The sequence below is a fragment of the Poeciliopsis prolifica genome, unplaced genomic scaffold, assembly GCF_027474105.1.
Source record: "Poeciliopsis prolifica strain line A6 unplaced genomic scaffold, Auburn_PproV2 SCAFFOLD023, whole genome shotgun sequence".
In the NCBI taxonomy this organism is placed as follows: domain Eukaryota; kingdom Metazoa; phylum Chordata; class Actinopteri; order Cyprinodontiformes; family Poeciliidae; genus Poeciliopsis; species Poeciliopsis prolifica.
In genome coordinates, this window is record NW_026562398.1 from 3,842,199 (window position 1) to 3,861,713 (window position 19,515).

General features: G+C 34.2%; 1 protein-coding gene across 1 annotated transcript; it reads left to right on the forward strand.

The window, feature by feature from the left end:
* Positions 1–2,686: 2,686 nt before the first annotated feature.
* Positions 2,687–11,416, forward strand: LOC129370204 (cadherin-like protein 26). The gene is made up of 17 exons (XM_055045971.1): positions 2,687–2,760; positions 3,196–3,238; positions 3,485–3,604; positions 3,692–3,838; positions 3,939–4,080; positions 4,151–4,326; positions 4,462–4,593; positions 4,675–4,857; positions 5,373–5,698; positions 7,067–7,209; positions 7,294–7,518; positions 8,485–8,712; positions 8,821–8,939; positions 9,154–9,234; positions 9,877–9,969; positions 10,081–10,167; positions 10,298–11,416. The coding sequence occupies exons 2-17, from the start codon at positions 3,203–3,205 to the stop codon at positions 10,559–10,561; spliced, it is 2,502 nt and encodes an 833-aa protein (XP_054901946.1). The 5' UTR covers positions 2,687–2,760; positions 3,196–3,202; the 3' UTR covers positions 10,562–11,416.
* The last annotated feature ends 8,099 nt before the right edge of the window (positions 11,417–19,515 follow it).

The following is a 19,515-nucleotide window of genomic DNA, read 5'->3' on the forward strand; positions in this document are numbered from 1 at the left end:
TACACTATCATGAAGAAAAATCAGTCACTGTAATAAGTTTAGAACTTAAATGTCTTCCATTTCAGAGCATATTGCTGTCTAGTTTTAGTTCCTGCTCTAGTAAATAATGGAGTCAGTGTACTCACACTTATCTCAGGTATTGACGACATCTTTTTTGTATCGCTGTCAAGAAAATATTTTTTACACCATTATGTTTACTTTACGAACAGAAAATATTCACGTTGGTCGTGGAGCTAAACGTTGCTGACAAAAATAATTACAACATGCCAAGCAAAGGTGTTAAGACCTATTCTAGCGTGTTACCAAGTGCCATTCAGTGACATTCAGAAGGTATGCTGTGGTAGAATAATATGCAAATTCAAACCCGCCACACACACAGCTAACTTAAACAACAATTCAACAATCTCCTGAATCTTCAAATGCATTTGTTGTCTTGAACTGAGGTCATTTATCTCATAGAATTTATGACACAATATGTTGGCATACTCACTTTGTCCAAATTATTTCTATTCAGTCAGACTACCGTATGGCAACAGGTGCTACAAAGTAGTAGCTCATATGTTTGAGAAACTGAGTGCAGTATGGAGTGCTGTAGGATCCTCTGGACTTGATAATTCGGTATAAAAGTACAGGCCATTTACATGCCATTATAATACAAAACATGAAGTGAAAAGATATAAACATGAGATAATAAAAAAATAAAAGATTTTCAAAAGTTATGCATAAACCATAATAAAAAAGTTTTCAAGTAATTTGAATAGGCCAGAGAAACTGTACTTGTACTTCTCTACCAATACATAATTGGCAGTTCCTGGCTGATCTCTTCTCACACTACGCTCTGTTTCCCTTCAAACCAGTTTAGTGTTTTGTAAACTTGGCAGTTTGCCTTGTTTTCTGAGTCACATTTTTTCCTATGCAGGTGTTGTCTGATTTCACACGTTATCTTTTTCTTGAGAACTGATCTCATCAAGGCTATGGATGATGCGTTTCAAAGCTGCTTTTAAAGTGAATTATTCCATGTTTTGAGAGTTTTGGCTACTTTTGAGAGGTGGTCATATAAAAAGTTAATTTATAGGTATTATTGAACTAATTATTGATTCTGATAATGTTACAGGAGCTAGTAAAACAACTGGCAAAGAAGTTTCTATATACTTGCAATATTCTCGACTGCAAAATAACTCTGATTTACCAAAACAAAATTGAGAGGAAATAACTCCCTTCAAACATCATGCAACTGGGCACATTCCTGCAAGAACCAGTACAGGCCATTTACATACCATTATAACACAACATAATTGTATGTTCACACAGTTAGGCATAGCGATGAATCGTTTTTCACAGCGCAATAAATCAAATCATTTTTTAATTGAGTGACAGTACTACTTTCAACATACAAGAAAAAGTCACACAATTCCCATGATGCAATATTGTAAAGGCAGCATATTGTAGATATATGGAGTGTTGTCACAGCTATCCATATGTGTATGAACCTAAATAAAAGGTAATTATGGAAGGATTTGTTGAAAAATGCTGGAGCTGAGGTTCCCTTGCTAACAGGACAAAAACGTAAGGGTTCTTTTGAATAAATTATGAATCTAACCACATAGCACAATTATCTGTGATTTGCAACAGCAAAAACAGTAAATATTGCAAATCAAACATGAACATATCAAAATGAACTTCAAAATAGTGCAGTTCACTGGTCATGTAATAAGATCTAACATTTAGAAACAAAGTAAAACAACTCTGCGGCGCATGATTTACTTTCTCTTTTGTTAACTTCATAAGCTCTGGTACAGAACAGACAAAACGATGGAGCTGCTGTTGGAAAGTCTGACTGTATTCTCCTCTGCAGTGACAGAGTGCTGCTCTTTAAGACAAAGTTGAACCACAAGGAGAAACTGAATGTACCGTTCATCTCTTCTCACCTACGGCCTTAAGATATGGATCATGAGCGAAAGAATAAGGTCCTGAAAACAAGTGGCTGAAAATAAAATGAGAGACTCCATGATGAACATGGGAAGGGGAGTGCTGAGCAGAGCCACTACTGTTTGACTGTCATACATTCTTATTTGAAAGGGCAGTAAAATTTCTGAGTAAAACTTACAATTTTTTTTATCGCTATTAAAACATTTGGTAACACTTTATTTGACAGGGTGTGTAAAAGACCGACATGACACTGTCAACATAACACCTGTAATGATGATGAAGGAATTTTCATGAATATATAGGACTGTTACTATGAAGTGTCATAAATTAATGACACTTAAAGTGTCATGTCAGCCTTATGCACAACCCGCCAAATAAATTGTTACCAATTTTACTTCAAACCCTTGGAATGATGGGTTACACATTACAAGTTCATGGTGAAGAAGTAACTAAAGAAATTGTGATTTAGCTGTGAAAGAATGAAATCCTGGATGTGAGGAGCTAAAATTATTCTCCACCTACCAATGGGTTGGTTTAAAACGAAGCTTCAGCCTTGAAAAACTGGTAAGTAATTTAATTAAAGTAAATACTGAATAATGGTTTACTCCAAAGGAGTAAGTTTAGGTTCTCACATCTGCTTCCTGTATTTCTCTTCCTCTGGAGGTTTCCTTGGTGCACAGAAGGAAAAGACAACTACACCTGTTCTTGCTGGAGGAAGTATAACTGTTCTGGTTTAGGAATGCTTTTGGATTCCTCTAAGCTGAAGGGTTTCGCTGTGGGTTTCCCTGCTGGAATTGCTTCAACTGCTACTGAATGTCAGATAAGTGAAAGGTAAATAATGGTTGGACAATCACAGAATGAATGAATGGAGCAGAAGTAGCACATATATTTTTTTATTTAACACTTTACTGTTTGTCCTAACTTGTGTTTGTTATATATCCAAAAAGTTAGAAAATATCATGATGTTCGAGCACTCAATAAAAAAAAGAAAAATCACAACTGCTATTCACAAAGACAAGAACATATAAAAATTATACTTCCAAATATACAATATTTGTGTTTTATGTTTGTTGGCACCTAAGTCGCTTCTTTTAGACAAAACAAAGCCATGTGCAGTTAATGTTTTAGAGGCTGATGAATGGACACCTCCCACAGTCCCTCCTACTCACCATGTCCTGCTACTAAAGCCCACATTTGTACTTGGGTAAACTTTCACTTTAGCTTCTGGTATGAAGGACACCATTGAGTTGTAATATCTTTCACTAGATCAAATATGGAGATAAAAGTCGTGTGTCTTCTCGTGATACTGGTAAGAACTAATCTTAAAAAATCATCTTTCTGCATTGATGGTTGTATTTTAGAACGTTGCAAGGAGGTTGCATATTTCTTTTGTATCACTTCCTGATAGCTTCCATCACTTTCACTCTGAATAAAAGAGAATGCAAGAAAAAAAAAATTATTAGTGGAATCAACATAGCACATTTAATAATTAGCATGTTACCGTAATAGATCCTGTTACATTTTAAGTAATATAGGATGATTTTATAATTTGCAGAGTCTGAGAATCCATTTGACCCCGGCAGAATTTTTGTTGCGGCAAAAAAGGAACTGGATCATACAAACCTTCACGATCGATGAAAGTTACAGTGGAACCTTTCCATATTATTTGGGTAAAGTAAGTATTAAAGTATAAAGTTATAACTGAATAAGATATAGATATATTAATACATAAGAAAAAAAAACGTTATTCTTTGTAATTCAGGTTGAAATAGATTCCAGTTTAAATATTGTGGAAGTCACTGGTCAAGGTGTAAATGAAGAACCTCGAGATTTAATTAGCCTAAATGAAAAAGAAGGACATGTAATAATCAAGGGCCCCGTGGACTATGAAAAATATACAATTCTGAAGGTAAGAGGAAGAATAATGCTCATCTAAGTCAGGCAGTTTTTTGTGCTTATATGATTCATTGTTGTTTCTTTAATTATATTGCTCTTGTATTTTCCCTTAGCTGATAATTAGGGCACAAAGTGAAAGAAATCAGACATTGACAAAAGTGGGCATTAATTTTGAAATCATTGATGCAAATGACAACCCCCCAATATTTAACAAAACAGAGTATGAGATCACCATAAATGAGTCAACAATACAAGGTAAGAATTTCAATCATTTTTATGAAGTTTTGGCATGACTAAATATAACACATCTTTTATTATCTGGCAGGCACTGAATTGATCAATGTTACAGCGACAGACAATGACAGCAAAGAGGAGTATAAGACTTTTTTTTTTAGTATAGACTCAGTTATTCCTGAAACAGAGGACTTGGAATTCACCATAAACAAGGTGCCTTATTTTGGTAATGGGACCATTTCTTTTAAAGGATGCCTGGACTACAAGGTGAGGATGCCCATAAATTGATGAAGTCAAAGCAAAATAGACAATTGTATCCTTTATTATTGTTACATGTTTCAAATACATTTGCTGTTTTTATTCAGATATATTTTAAAAAGGAGTAATTTATTTACCCTACAGAAAGCAGACAAATACACCATTATTGTGAAGGCAACAGACCTTGGAAAACCAAAGCCACTCTTCAGCTTCACCAACGTAACAGTCAACATAAACCACGGAAATAGATATCGTCCAATATTCACAAACCAAACTGTGAGGAATTCTGAATTTCAGTTCCTGATGTAAGCATTGTATTTAAACTAATTGAATGTCTTTTATATTTTTGAACTTCAGGGTCCAGTACGTGTGAAAGAAGGTGAGGAAAATGTTACTTTTTCACGTCTACAAGTTAAGGATGAAGACACCAAAGGTACAAAAGGTTGGAATGCAATATATGAAATCCATGGAGACAAAAACAACAACTTCAAAATAAGGACTGATCCTCAAACAAACGAAGGACTACTCTATGTGAATAAGGTACTTTTCAACTTATTTCACATACAGCTGCTCTTTTGCAATAGTTCACCCCATATATTAAAAAATAAAAATTGTACTGTCTTAACAAAAATTCATTAGTATGTTTTTGTAATCTGATTTGTGCACCTTTAAAATTTAGCAGGAGCATGTTTTCCATTTATTAAATATTAAATAATGTACACATACCATATTTCACCAAAACATATTTCCAAAAACTTTAAGCCTGTAAGTATTTTTGAGAAAGTAAAAGTGGAAAAAGCACAGAACAGACATAAAAGATTAAATGACTCACTACTCAAATCATATCAATTGATACATTATAAAATGATTCAAGAGAATTTCAATCATAATACTGTAAGATTGTGAAAATTGAAAACCTCCAGCAACTGCAAGAAAACCAAAAGATGCAATCAAAATGTAAAAAAAATGTAAAATCCTGGAAAAGCTATTTCATATGACATAGAAATTATTTTGTTAAGTTGAAAAAAATCTTTGCATTGCTACTGTTTTAACAGCCACTGGACTATGAGGATGAATCCTTGAAGAACATCACAGTCACAGTGGAGAATGAAATTCCTTATTTCACATGCAAAGTAATGGATCGAAACACCGCAGGCCTTTGGAAAATTAAAACAGATCCCAGCCTTGCCAGCGGAGCGTCTATGAGTAGGAATGATGGAGGAGGGACTCACCAAATGACAGTAGTCGTAGAAGATGTCAATGAGCCTCCAGTCATTGATGAACTAAAACCAATTTCTCTGTCTAAAAATGTGGAAGTGGGCCATTATTTGGGAACAATTGTTTCTAGAGACCCAGATGTCCAAGGTACACAAATAATTAGGTAAGTAGTAATATTCTCAACCATATACACAATCCACATAAAAAATAAATAAATAAAAAATCCTTAATGTGACAAATATACTGTACAATTCTGATGGAAAAACAAACCAATTAGTGGTGATGGGGGTGTCAGGGAATCCAGAAGTTAAAAAAGTGCACAAACTTTTAATTCTGTTTCAGTATCCTGACTTCTTTTTCATCCTCTGGGAGTTTTTTTTGATAAATAATTATCTTTTTTTTTTTTCTTTTTACTTTGTCATTTTAAATTTTCAGTTTATTACTCTTGTGAAATGATACACCTACTTTATGTAGCCAGTTTTATAAACTTTGTCTAACAAAGAACTGACTGTTTCACCGTTGTAACCAGCATCTGCAGGCCAGTATAAACCTCATTTAGTTCATCACAACTTCTAAAGTTTACCTTTGTAAAGTTGTTGTTACAATTAGCAGCAGTAGTTGAAGCTGCTTTTGTTCTCCAGATTTTGAGTAGTCGCAGGTGGCAACAGAACCAAGGTAATTTTACCAAATCCGTTTTTTTTTTTTTTTTTTTGGAAGATTGCTTTTTAGTTAACATATTGAAGAAGTGCTGCTCTTACTTCAGCACAATGTTCAGGTAAGAGCATGTTTGATCACAGGTCATTGCTATCTCTGACCTAAATAAGGAATGTATGATTACACTTAAGAGTATATCATTAGAATTAAATGACCAAGCATAAATTCTTTTAGAAATTAGTTAGAAATTCAGGAAGTACTTTTTAAGGGGGATTAAACTTTAAAAGTCTGGGTTTTTCAAAGGCACTATTTACACTTAATTTCATACGCAATTTATTTCATTATACAGCTGTCAAGTACAAAACACTGTTCCTACTCTTATGGTTTCCAAATCTGTGAAGGAAAAAAAAAAGTAAAACATCCTCAATTGAGAAGTGTGACTTACAAGTGAAAAACATTTTATAAAATACTCTGGGACCATGTTTGAGAATATTTCTAAAGTAAGCAGTATCTTATGTTTGATAGAGTGTATTTTTCTCTATCAGTAAGGAATGAAATTAATTTATCAGAATCAAGATGTTAATGAGGTTTACTTTGAGTTATTTGTAGTTGATTTTCTTAAACCCTTTGAAGTATGGAATACCAGGAGATGGCAGCAAAGTCATAAGTGCTCCACTAAAGAGGTGAAGTATCAGAAATCTGTTTTTCTTATTTCAGTTTAACTTCATCAGAGTAATGTCACACTATAGGCTGAATGTGTCTGAATAATTGTTCATGGTCCCATTTTCCATATTACAAATATCAAACCTTTAAACATGGCTATGAATACTTTTGAGATATTGCAATGAAGTGCAAGTCCCTCATTGATGTGTTTCAGATACTCAAAAGGTGAAGATCCAGCCAATTTGATTTCAGTGGACCCGGAGACAGGAAAAATAACCACAGCACGCACCTTTGACAGAGACTCACCCTACGCTAAAGATGGAATTTATGTCATCATAGTGAATGCTGTTGATGGTGGTATGTTCTATGAGATTTTAAAAATATCTTTTCAGAAAAAGTATATTTTCTCATCAGTACAATTGTACAATGTGTCTGCACAAGGAAGCCCTCCTCAGACTGGCACAGCGAGTCTCAGCATCTACATCGCTCGTGAGAATGACAATGCTCCATCTCTAATAGTAAACACTTTTGACATGTGCCAAAGTGACAAATCATCATGGGTCAATGTCACAGCTGTGGATCCAGATGAGGACCCATACAGTGGGCCTTTTTCATTCAAACTTCTTGGAGATGTTAAGAAAAAGTGGAGGATTGATCCTGAGCAAGGTGAGGTGTCCCTCAGGCACTCCTGGAACTGTGATCATTTGCATTTATATTCATCCCTATTTGCTCTGATACTTCTAAAAGTCAAATACAGCCCACTGCTTTTAAAAGTTAATTAGTTTTAAAATAAATTCCACTTTTGTATCATTGCATCTCGCTGTAAATATGTTTCTATAAAACCACAGAGGTTAGGGGTAAAGTTGAAGAGAAATTTGAAGCAGACTCCACTTACAAAACAAAATGTTAAATCTTGAGGATCTAACAGAGAATGGCTTAATGCATTGTTGAAAAATGGGAAAATTGGGGAATAATAAAACACGTCTATATGAACTGAAAGCCTGGAAAAAAGATAATCTTAATCAAACAAGCGGCCAAGAAGTAAATTTGGAGGAGCTGATGAGATCCATAAGACAGGAGGGAGACTTATTGACAAAACAAATATTAGCTGTGCACTCCACAAATCTGGAGGAAAACCTTTGTACCTTTGCAAAACAAGAACATAAGAAGCTCTAATTGCAGTTTGCCACAAATAAGGGATACAACTAATGTGAAAAAAACAGTGGTAAAAGATCTTTATACATTAGCTGTGTAACAGTCTAGTAATCAATCTCCCCTGCATATATAGTTCATTTTTATCAATTTCTGATCTTCTAGATGCTGTGACTCTATTGCCCTTTTACTTCTGAAAGCCTCACTTGCCTGGATTTTGTTTCATTATGATCTTTCTTAATCTTGCTCCTCTTATCTGTGCAATATAGTCCACACCAAACACAATTCATAACAAATTGAGCTGCTTTACAAAAATAATATACGTGGCTAAAATTTCACAGGCTCCATTGCATAAATCCAAATAAAACAAATTGAAGTTTGTGGTAAAACATAAAAAAATAGCTGGGGTTATTAATATTTTAGTAGCCACTCTAAAAGACCCTTGATATAATAAGATACATATTTGTTTTGGATTTGCAGGGTATTCAGTCAACCTTGTTAAAGGACTAAATGTTTATTCTGGACATCACAAGTTGAAGCTAGAAGTGTCAGATTTTCAAGGAAAGAAAGTTCTTCATGACTTGTCAGTTATTGTGTGCAAGTGCTCTGATGAGACCAAGCCAGACTGCAGCGTGAGAAAAGCTGCTGTATTCACAGTAGGAACAGGAGCCCTGGGAATATTATTCTTCTGCATTATATTAATGATAGGTAAGACAAACTGAATTTTTCTTGCTACTATTGTTATCATCATTAAAAAATGACAAACAAAAACAGTAGCAATGTAACACGTATATGTCATATTTCTTAACGTTCCAGGTTTGTTATTTTTAACATTTTTGGTGTCATGTAAACCTGAGAAGATAACAATGGATGATGGTGAGCCTGTGCAACACTTAATGAAAAACAACACAGAAGAACCAGGAACTGATTGTTTTGTATGTTCTTTAAATTTATCTTGGTTTTGTTGTTGTTACTTGTGTGTCTTGCAATTCAAAAACATATTAAAATATTTTGAGAAAACCTATTAATTTAGAATACAGAGATAATTTTAATTACATATATTTGAAAATCTGAAATCAAATTAATCAAAAAGTCAGTAAAAAACTTGGCAATTTTATTGTAAAACTTAAAAAGTATAAATGTTTTTAGGTGCCCTTCAACTTACAAAACAGCAGAAATTATGGACAACAAATTCAAGTATCTGAAGATGTAAATTTGTCAATGACATCGGTAAGTGCTGTTAGTTACTCATTAATGTACTGCAATAATTAAAAATTATTTCCTAAAAACAATTTTCAATATGGTTCCTCAATGAAAAAAACTCTTCCAGTTAATTTTGCACTTGTTTTATTACAAGAACCCCTCATTCTGCAGCTCAGTTTGACTATATTTCCTGTTACTGAAAAATCAATGCACGTTAAAACACAATTTAAACCTTAGGCCGCTTAATGAATTTACAAAATGGATTGCATTTTTTTGTTGACTCTTGACACACTCTTACTATAGTTGTGTTCAGAACTTTATATAACGCTACGATTAATTTGGGATTTTTAATGAGTTATAAAATTATACAAGCTAAAACTTCAATAATTTGAACAATTCTGCAATTTTCTCTAATCCAAAAACTGTCAGAATTAAACACAGTGCAAAAATATTCACATACTCACTACTACATTATTTGAATAAACTTCCTTGAGATTTTATACATTTTTTGAAGCAAAAGGCAAGGTCCTGGCAAAATTCAGTTCATTTCCTATTATATTTCTTATCATAAAATAACATCGCTCATTTAAGCCATATTTACATTTTATTTGTTGCTCATTCACATGTGAAATGTTTTAAAAATGTTAAAGTCCTTCCCCTCTTAATCAGGTATCACTGGATCCTGTCGTTAAAGTCCAAGCCTGCCCAAATGTGATCAAGTTCAATCAAGACAGAGGCAGTTGGGCAAAATCTTCTGTGGTGGTAAACCTATTATTTTTATTGCTATTTCTTGTCAAATATTCTTCTTTTAATTTTTTTAGCTATATATATGTCTTGAGAATTGATTAACTGTTTGAGCATTTTATTTTCAAGTCTTTCCGTGAGCACTGGAATGGGTCTGCTGAGGGTCCGTTTTCAGGCATGGGGATCAGACGTCAGCTGGGAACACTAAAGGAAGGGGTACTGTATCATATTTCTATGCACTTACATTTTTAAAACATTTTTATATTTTACATAATTGTATACAAAATATATTTTTATCAATTATTTACTGTATTTTGTACTTAAAATGATAAAATTCCTTTTACAGGCCTGTATGCAAAAGACTCATGAAACTCTACTATTCATAGCTCTCACAAATATGCTGAAAAAACTTGAGCTACCAGGTGAGGAACTTGGTGATTATGAACCCACTGTCTATGATGATGAGGGAGACTTGGTAAAAAACTTTGAACTTGATGCTATCTCCAACCCTGAAGAACCCTTTGACTCAGAAATAGAACTGGATTCCATTTTTCTACCCCTTGCATCAGTCTGTTCACCTGACTTGTTTGCCCAAAGCACAAAAATGTAAGACAGATACACTGACCACAATGGTTGAGCATAGAAGGGCTACTCTTGTGTTGTGTTTATTATTTAGCTATAGCATAGAACAAGGGGCTGGTTTTTACCAGGCTGCTATTTTAATTTTCATCTTGAATTCAGAAAACAAAATAATAAATTGAAGCCAACTTAATGATTTTTTTCCAAAACTCCATAATGCTTTAATTACAGTGTACTGTAAATATGTCTGATTACTGTCTGAATTAAAAAATGATCTGTTTCTTTGTATGAATCTTGAGAGAGTTATCTTAATAATCTCAAGATTATTACAAATAAATGACAAACAGATTTTAAAGGCACAAATCAAGGGGCATTTTACTTCAAACTAAGTCACTAGCAGTATATATGAATAGTAAATGTAAGACTTCATTCATGACAATGTTGGTATCTTGCTTCTAGTTGTCTACAGGAAAAGAAATGCTGATTTATTAAAGGCAAGCACATGATCAAGTTAACTTTTGTAATTGTACCACACTTTTTGCTTTTAAGAATTTTAACTTCCTACATGAATTGATTGTTTATTTCAAAATACTCAGCATGCCCATGCTCAGCAATGATGCAAACATCTCTGATTCTATTAGAAGTCTTTGTTTCATAATTAGGAAGTAGTTGACTGATGTTTTTGATTACTGTTCTGAAGTTATTGAATGCTTTTGCTTATATCAAGTATGCTCATGTCTATTTTGATTTAAGGCCAAATGTCAGCTATAACTATTTTTCCTCACTATTATAACGATTTATTTTCAGTTTTTAAACTATTTTATCCATGTTTTTAATTCATATTCATTTCACTCCTCTGTGTGACTTTCTTTCACTTAAGCTTCTGTTGTACATTTGTTTTTTGTTTTTTATTCTCTGTGTTTACAACTGCAGTAGGAAGTTGCTTGTAAATATAAAAGTAATAATGAGAAACTGTGTATTTGTTGAATTAAAAACAAATTATTTGGGCTAAAACAAAAATTTAGTTTATGGATTTTTTTAAAAAAAAGCATGACTAATCTAAATAGCAAAATTTCAAGTGAATTGAAAATTGCAACAAAAAAACAAAAAAAAATATGTGAATTCAAAGTGACCTACTCTTTTTTGAAAAACCAATTTTCTCTTTGTTAAACTGGGGGCTTGGCTTGTTTTATATTTCCCTGTGTCGTCTTTCCTGAGAAAGTCAACACCCAGGCAAGACAAAATTACTAAAGAGATAATGTTCTTCAGAAATTATTTAATCATCGATACCAGCAACAGGTTACTAAAGTCACTGTCATACTGAGGGTAGCCTTTTATGACACTCTGTTTAGACTTTCTGGGCAGGTACAGTCATGTGAAATAAGTGATTAAACTGGCTTGCCTTTGATAGAACGTTAAAGGCAAGATAATCAGTAGAAGTGAAGCTTTTTATATAAGAATCTAATGACGGGTCAACAATGCAATAACTTACATGAAGTTATGGTTCTTTAAGATTTATAGAAAGTAAATGATTGCAGAAGATGAACGCTCATTCTGACAAGGTAGGTGATGATGGGCAGCTGCGCCTGCTTTCCAATAGCTTGCCACCATCAAATGCAAATTGCTTTTTGGGCCCTCAGGACTTCAAAAAGTGCTACACAAGAACAGGACATTTACCATTTCTTCCATTTTTACTATTAAAATAAGAGTTGTGCCTTTACACTGTAACCACAACCTTAGTGAGCATAAAAGGTAGCTGCAAAGTCAGTAACTGAATATTGAGTTTCATTAAACAATCAGGTGCCAAAGTAAGGTAATCTACATTTCTCAAAAGATATGGTGCTGCTTGCTGCATTGAATGTTGGTAGTGCTGAAGTTCTTAACAGGAAGAGGGACCCATAAATCAAATTCTGCTTATAGCCCTATGCAACATTGAGCCATCCCTCGTGATAATCTTTCAACTACCTTTTAACAGTTCAATGCTAAGAAAACAAGAAATGTTCAAACACTTTAATAATAAAGGAACATTTGTCTCTCCAGTCAAAATTAATATTGAACATGTAGAGCAAAAAAAAAACACCTCCAGATCAACAGGAATAAAATGGGTCACATAACCAGCTATGTTTTTTTATTATTATTTTTAGGCTATTCCTTCAAGCTTGTAAAGGAACACAATGCCTCCCAAGCAATTATGAGTTTTGGACATTATGAATTGAAGCTAGAAGTGTCAGATCTTCAAGGAAAAACAGCTGTCCATAGCTTGTCAGTTAGTGTGTGCAAATGCTCCAAAACAACAAAGCCAGACTGCAGACTCCAGAAACATACCGGATCCAGACTCGGACCAGGAGCTTTGGGAATTTTATTTTTAAGCATCATTCTGTTCATGGGTACGACTAAATCTAAGTCATTAATGTCAACAGAATCCTAATAAACTGAAAACAATATACGTGTTTATACTTACGTTGCGTCTGATCTTCACACTAGGCTTTCTGCTTTTAACTTTTGTGATGTCGTGTAAGCCTGAGAGGATACCATTCCCAGATGACTTTCCAGGGCAATATTTAATCATGAGCAACACAGAGGGACCAGGCTCTGATTGCAAAGTAAACTTTATAGCTTGAAGTTATCCTTACTTGTTTGTTGAAATATAATTCACCTAAGAATGAACATTTTACATTTGGAAAACATTGTATGTGCTTAAGTTGCCTTTAGGAAAATTGGACCACATTGGTCATGGACAATGGATGCCGATATCTCAAGGCAAGCCATTGATAATGAGGCCGGTAAGTAAGTGAGTAAGTAAGTGAGAGAGAGAGACAGATAGATATACAGTTAGGGCCAGAAATATTTGGACAGTAACACAATATTTGTGAGTTGGGCTCTGCATGCCACCGCATTGGATTTGAAATGAAACCTCTACAACAGAATTCAAGTTCAGATTGTAACGTTTAATTTAAAGGGTTGAACAAAAATATGTGATAGAAAATGTAGGAATTGTACACATTTGTTTACAAACACTCCACATTTTAGGAGCTCAAAAGTAATTGGACATATAAACATAACCCAAACAAAAAAGTTTTTTTCAATATTTTTTGTTTAAGAATCCTTGGAGGCAATCAGTGCCTTAAGTCTGGAACCCATGGACATCACCAAACGCTGGGTTTCCTCCTTCTTAATGCTTTGCCAGGCCTTTACAGCCGCAGCCTTCAGGTCTTGCTTGTTAGTGGGTCTTTCCGTCTGAAGTCTGGATTTGAGCAAGTGAAATGCATGCTCAATTGGGTTAAGATCTGGTGATTGACTTGGCCATTGCAGAATATTCCACCGTTTTGCTCTCATGAACTCCTGGGTAGCTTTGGCTGTATGCTTGGGGTCATTATCCATCTGTACTGTGAAGCGCCGTCCGATCAACTTTGCAGCATTTGGCTGAATCTGGGCTGACAGTATATCCCGGTACACTTCAGAATTCATCCGGCTACTCTTGTCTGCTGTTATGTCATCAATAAACATAAGTGACCCAGTGCCATTGAAAGCCATGCATGCCCATGCCATCACGTTGCCTCCACCATGTTTTACAGAGGATGTGGTGTGCCTTGGATCATGTGCCGTTCCCTTTCTTCTCCAAACTTTTTTCTTCCCATCATTCTAGTACAGGTTGATCTTTGTCTCATCTGTCCATAGAATACTTTTCCAGAACTGGGCTGGCTTCTTGAGGTGATTTTGGGCAAATTTAACTCTGGCCTGTCTATTTTTGGAATTGATGAATGGTTTGCATCTACATGTGAACCCTTTGTATTTGCTTTCATGGAGTCTTCTCTTTACTGTTGACTTAGAGACAGATACACCTACTTTCCTGAGAGTGTTCTGGACCTCAGTTGATGTTGTGAACGGGTTCTTCTTCACCAAAGAAAGTATGCGGCGATCATCCACCACCGTTGTCTTCCGTGGACGCCCAGGCCTTTTTGAGTTCCCAAGCTCACCAGTCAATTCCTTTTTCCTCAGAATGTACCCGACTGTTGATTTTGCTACTCCAAGCATGTCTGCTATCTCTCTGATGGATTTTTTCCTTTTTTTCAGCCTCAGGATGTTCTGCTTCACCTCAATTGAGAGCTCCTTTGACCGCATGTTGTCTGGTCACAGCAACAGCTTCCAAATGCAAAACCACACACCTGGAAACAACCCCAGACCTTTTAACTACTTACTTGATTACAGGTTAACGAGGGAAAGGCCTTTTGAGTTACTTGCAGCCTTTAGAGTCCATTGTCCAATTACTTTTGGTCCCTTGAAAAAGAGGAGGCTCTGCATTACAGAGCTATGATTCCTAAACCCTTTCTCCGATTTGGATGTGGAAACTCTCATATTGCAGCTGGGAGTGTGCACTTTCAGCCCATATTATATATAAATTGTATTTCTGAACATATTTTTGTCAACAGCTAAAATAACAAAACCTGTGTCACTGTCCAAATATTTCTGGCCCTAACTGTATAGATCTTCCTTTCTGTTTTGCAATGGCACATTCTTGAAAGCTTTATGATCAAATATCTTTTATGCTTTACTTGAGAAAATACATTTCAGTAAAATGCCATAAATCATTGGCCCCACAATTTTTTCAGGTATTCGTTGATGTCAACTCACAAACGAGTCAGAACAGGGACAGCTGCCAGCAAGGAGCAATCCTTGAGATAAATTCTTCTCTGATGGTGAATATATTATTATTATTATTATTATTATTATTATTATTATTATTATTATTATTACTGATATGTGTTTTTCTTTGAGTAATTCAAGCAAACATAATTTTGCTCACAATAGTTTGCATGATTTTCCTGTTTTTCTGTCATATTGTCAAGACTATGAATGAGCAACAGATGATTTCCCATGGATGTTCAACTTCAGTCATGAAGAAGAGATATCAGCAACAAGAAATAAAGACAGCAAACCAAAAGGTACACTTATGTGTATTTACACTGTAATACTTTACATAGTTAGCTTACTGTGGAAATAAAAAGTGCTGAAGATATATTTTTTTTACATTCTCCACGTGTTAATATGAACAGAAATATATTTCATGAGTCATTTATTGTGTTCTTTTAAATAAACAAAAAAACAAAAGAACATACGCAAATCTTCTTCTTATAATTTGTAGGTTAGGATACTACAAAGCCAACATGTTTTGGAAGAGCAACTGCATGATCTAATAAAAGCAAAAGTACTCACTTTGGAGGAATTGGACAAGGAGTTGGGTGATTATGAACCTGTCATGTACGCTGATGAGGGAGAGGCTGAGCACATGTTTGAACTTGATACTCTCTTTGACCTTGGAGTTTCCTTTGACCAAGACATGGAACTGGATTACAAGTTTTTACCTCTGGCCTCAATCTGTACACCTGACATTGCTGCCCAAAGCACAGACACTTACTTCTGCAAAGAGCAGAGTTTGGTATAGCAGGACATATTTATTTCATGAATCTAATGTTTAATCTCTTGATTTTTGTAATGCAAGCAATCTTGAAATCAGCCACACTGTTAAGTTATTTGAAAAGTCTAAAACGGTCTTTGTACAAAACTAAATATGTAGAAGTGGACTTTTTGATGCAATCATGCCCTAAACATAGAGACGGAAGCTAAAGATTAACAGCATTGTTTACAATACCTACCTCAAAAGAAACTATTTGAAGGTGGCATTAAAAGATTGTCAGCATTTGTAAAGAAAGAGCAATAAAAACTTCATTGATTGAGTCGTGTCATTGGTCTAGTTAAAAAACTGTACGTATGATTCCAATACTGTTTGATGGATGTGCTTGTGATCCTTGTAGTTCATATTTAAACAGAAAATAAACCTTCTCAGTGCTGTATTGTGTATAATTTACTATAAAACAGGGAATTGTGTAAATTTAAGAAAATAAGTACATTTTCTGCTAATTCATTTGGAGGTAGTTTATTGTTTTGGGCTACTTTACAGTTTGCTGCTGCACATATACGTGTTTTACATCTATGTTCATAACTCATAATAATCAAAAGCAAAAAAACAAAGATTTAAAAAACAACTTCACAGTGTTACTGTAAGTGACAGTATTAAGTGTGCAGTGCCATGCGAACATATTTATGGCATATTTATATTTATGGCATACAAAAAAAATACATAAATATATATTTATGTATTTATAAAGACATAAATATGTCTTTGTATGACAAAGACATACAAACAGACAGTTTGGGAATACAATTAAAAGTTATAAGCAGACCTAAGTTATCAAAACCCTTCCTACACTCAGTACAATCTCATGACAGTGATGTTCATTCTGTTATCCAAATGTGTGTGTTAGTTGGCCAGTGTTAGCCGATGGTTTTGTGTGTTCCACTCAGTGGTGGTGGCTGGGAGACCCTAGATGTTGCTGCAATTTATCCTGGAGAAATCATAGCTCTCACAAGGCAATCTCAAATTATTATTTTCTTTTTTTTATCTAAGTTAATATTCTTTGATATTTACTTTGATATCACAGTTATTGCTGTGATATTTTCAAGTTGTTATCCACCAATTAATTGTACAATATTTTTAGTGTGGTCATCTTTACCATATAAAAGTATAATCAACAGCTTTAAACATTACTAAATTGAACAATGCATGTAAAAGTTTTCTTTAACAATGCATCCGACCTACACTGAGAAATCTCTCATCGATGCCAGACCTTCGTCAAGCAGCATTCACATGTTGGTACCGGTATCTAGGAGTTGGTTTATTTAGTTTTGCTGCCCTCTACTGGCAGAATTAGATAAAACAATGTTTATTTAGCATATTCCTGCACGAGCTCTAATTTTAATCACTGCACATAAGTTTAATTTAGAATATAGGTTTAATGTAACAGCTACTACAGTTTAATGTATTAACTTTGCTTTAAGGGCAAAGCTCATTGCTATGTGCTTTGAGGACATGACAGTGTAGTTGGTGATAATGTGGCCTAGAAAATATTGCCATCCGTTTTGTTTTGTTAAGAGTCTAGACAAGGCAAGATTATAAATATTGCACCATTTATCAACAAGATGATTTAAGAAATATATTTATAATAACTGTAAAACATAAAATAGACATTTTAAATAAATAAATTGAAACAAATCATGAAAGACTGACTGATAAAGAGATAGTTGCACATCTCATGTTTTTATGGAATTGGTTCCAGAACTGAGCTGTATATAGGTCAATGTGAAATAACAGTATGGCACCAACATTCATGAATTAGTAATGCTTTGGATTATCTAAAAATCTTTTCAGGTTTAAAACAATTCAAGTAGCAGTGGATTTATCATAGTTCACAGAGATGGCAAATCTTTTTCAACGAATAATGTCAGTTAAAAAACTGACATTCTCAAAAAATTTTGACATTTTCAGGGTCACTTGACTCTGTATCACTATTGCAATGATGCATAAATCTCAAGGGTAGTCTGAAACAATTATACTTTTTCTGAGATTGGTAAAATTTTTAACCAACAAGAGATACGTTTCCACCATTTATTTTTTATACAACTCACATTCCCAAAATATTACAATATTACAAACAACCAATATCAGCAATTATGTGATTTTCTAAATACGTTTGTACTCTTCTGATTCACAATTTTCCACCCCTCATTTTAATCCCTCAATTTTACTACTAAGCCTCAAATTTTCACGACCAAATAAGGAAAAAGGCACTGAAAAACGCTAGCGTGGGACTTTCTAACCTCTGGCTAATCATAAATCATACGATGCCACGTAGTAGTTTTGCACCCTGTACAGTACCTCATGTTGAGCAATACTTTGAGCAGTGTGTTCACTGCTTGAAGCAAAAGTTTCTGAAGTTATGATTCCTTTTATTTTCTTACTTGGTGATTGTTTTCACCAAGATATGCCAACACAAAATTAAACATTTACTCAGTGTTGACAGAATTTCTGTGAAAGTGTTATCTAAGCATTGTCTAAAGTAGCCAAATTACTCTCAATCTAAAACAGTTGATATTTGGATTCATGCATAGTATGGGATTACAGCAATTTAACAACAGGGAAAATATAAACAACATTTTTAACGAGAAAAGTTGTTTTTATTGAGGGAAAGATTTGGATTTTGCTTGGTTTATATGGCGTACCAACCAGCAAACATTTCAAACTTAAAATATTTTAAAAGATTTCCGTGTAATAGATAACATAAATTACTCACAAAAAGGCAGAAAAAGGAGAGAGGTATTTTAAACTGAAAACTGTCTGAGGGCAAAGCGAATGTAACATAGACCAGCAAGAAAAACGCACCAGCAAAAGCAAAAGAGTTTTTGGAGAAATTGCAATGATTTAGAGAAAGTTTAATTATCACCAAACAATGTTTTTGGATTTGTGGATCTCAAGAAATACGATCATCATTGTTACAACGAAATAAATAAAATCTAACACAGAACCACAAACAACATTTCATAATTAAAAACTTCACAAAGTCTGGGACTAATGACAACTTACTTTTTTCATTGGCTGAACCGTTGCCAAAATGTATAGACCTTAATTTGCATTCCCTAGCTGAGAACAATGTGGCAGCGTGAGAAAGCCATGAGAATAAAAACTGTAAATGTCCCTGGGCTAAACTGAGAGGTAGGTGTATTCTAGCTCATGTATTTTTATGTGCAGTTGTTTACGACAACTCCCAGGTTAAAGTAAAAATGAATGACAATCTAACATGACCAACATGCAAACAAACCTGTTTTTGTACCTGTCTTAACTTCCATAATGTGATATGTTTGTGATTAAAAGTTCAGGACATCATAAGTAGCATAAATTCTCCACATTGGTACAGAATCTGAGAAGCATTGTTTCAAAATACAGACAATCAATATAGGAGTACATGACCTTTACAGATTTTTGAAAGAAAAAAAAAGCAAAAATATAAAGATATTTCATCAAAAAAACATTAGATATTCAAATGGCATAGTCTAACAGGAAGAAACCCATTACAACTATGCCAACTGGAA

Excerpts from the sequence above, each read along its gene's own strand:
- LOC129370204 (XM_055045971.1), top strand. The coding sequence starts at position 3,203 with ATGGAGATAAAAGTCGTGTGTCTTCTCGTGATACTG. Across the intron at positions 3,239-3,484 it reads TGTGTCTTCTCGTGATACTG|AGTCTGAGAATCCATTTGAC; the intron begins GTAAGAACTAAT and ends TATAATTTGCAG. Across the intron at positions 9,235-9,876 it reads TAAATTTGTCAATGACATCG|GTATCACTGGATCCTGTCGT; the intron begins GTAAGTGCTGTT and ends CCTCTTAATCAG.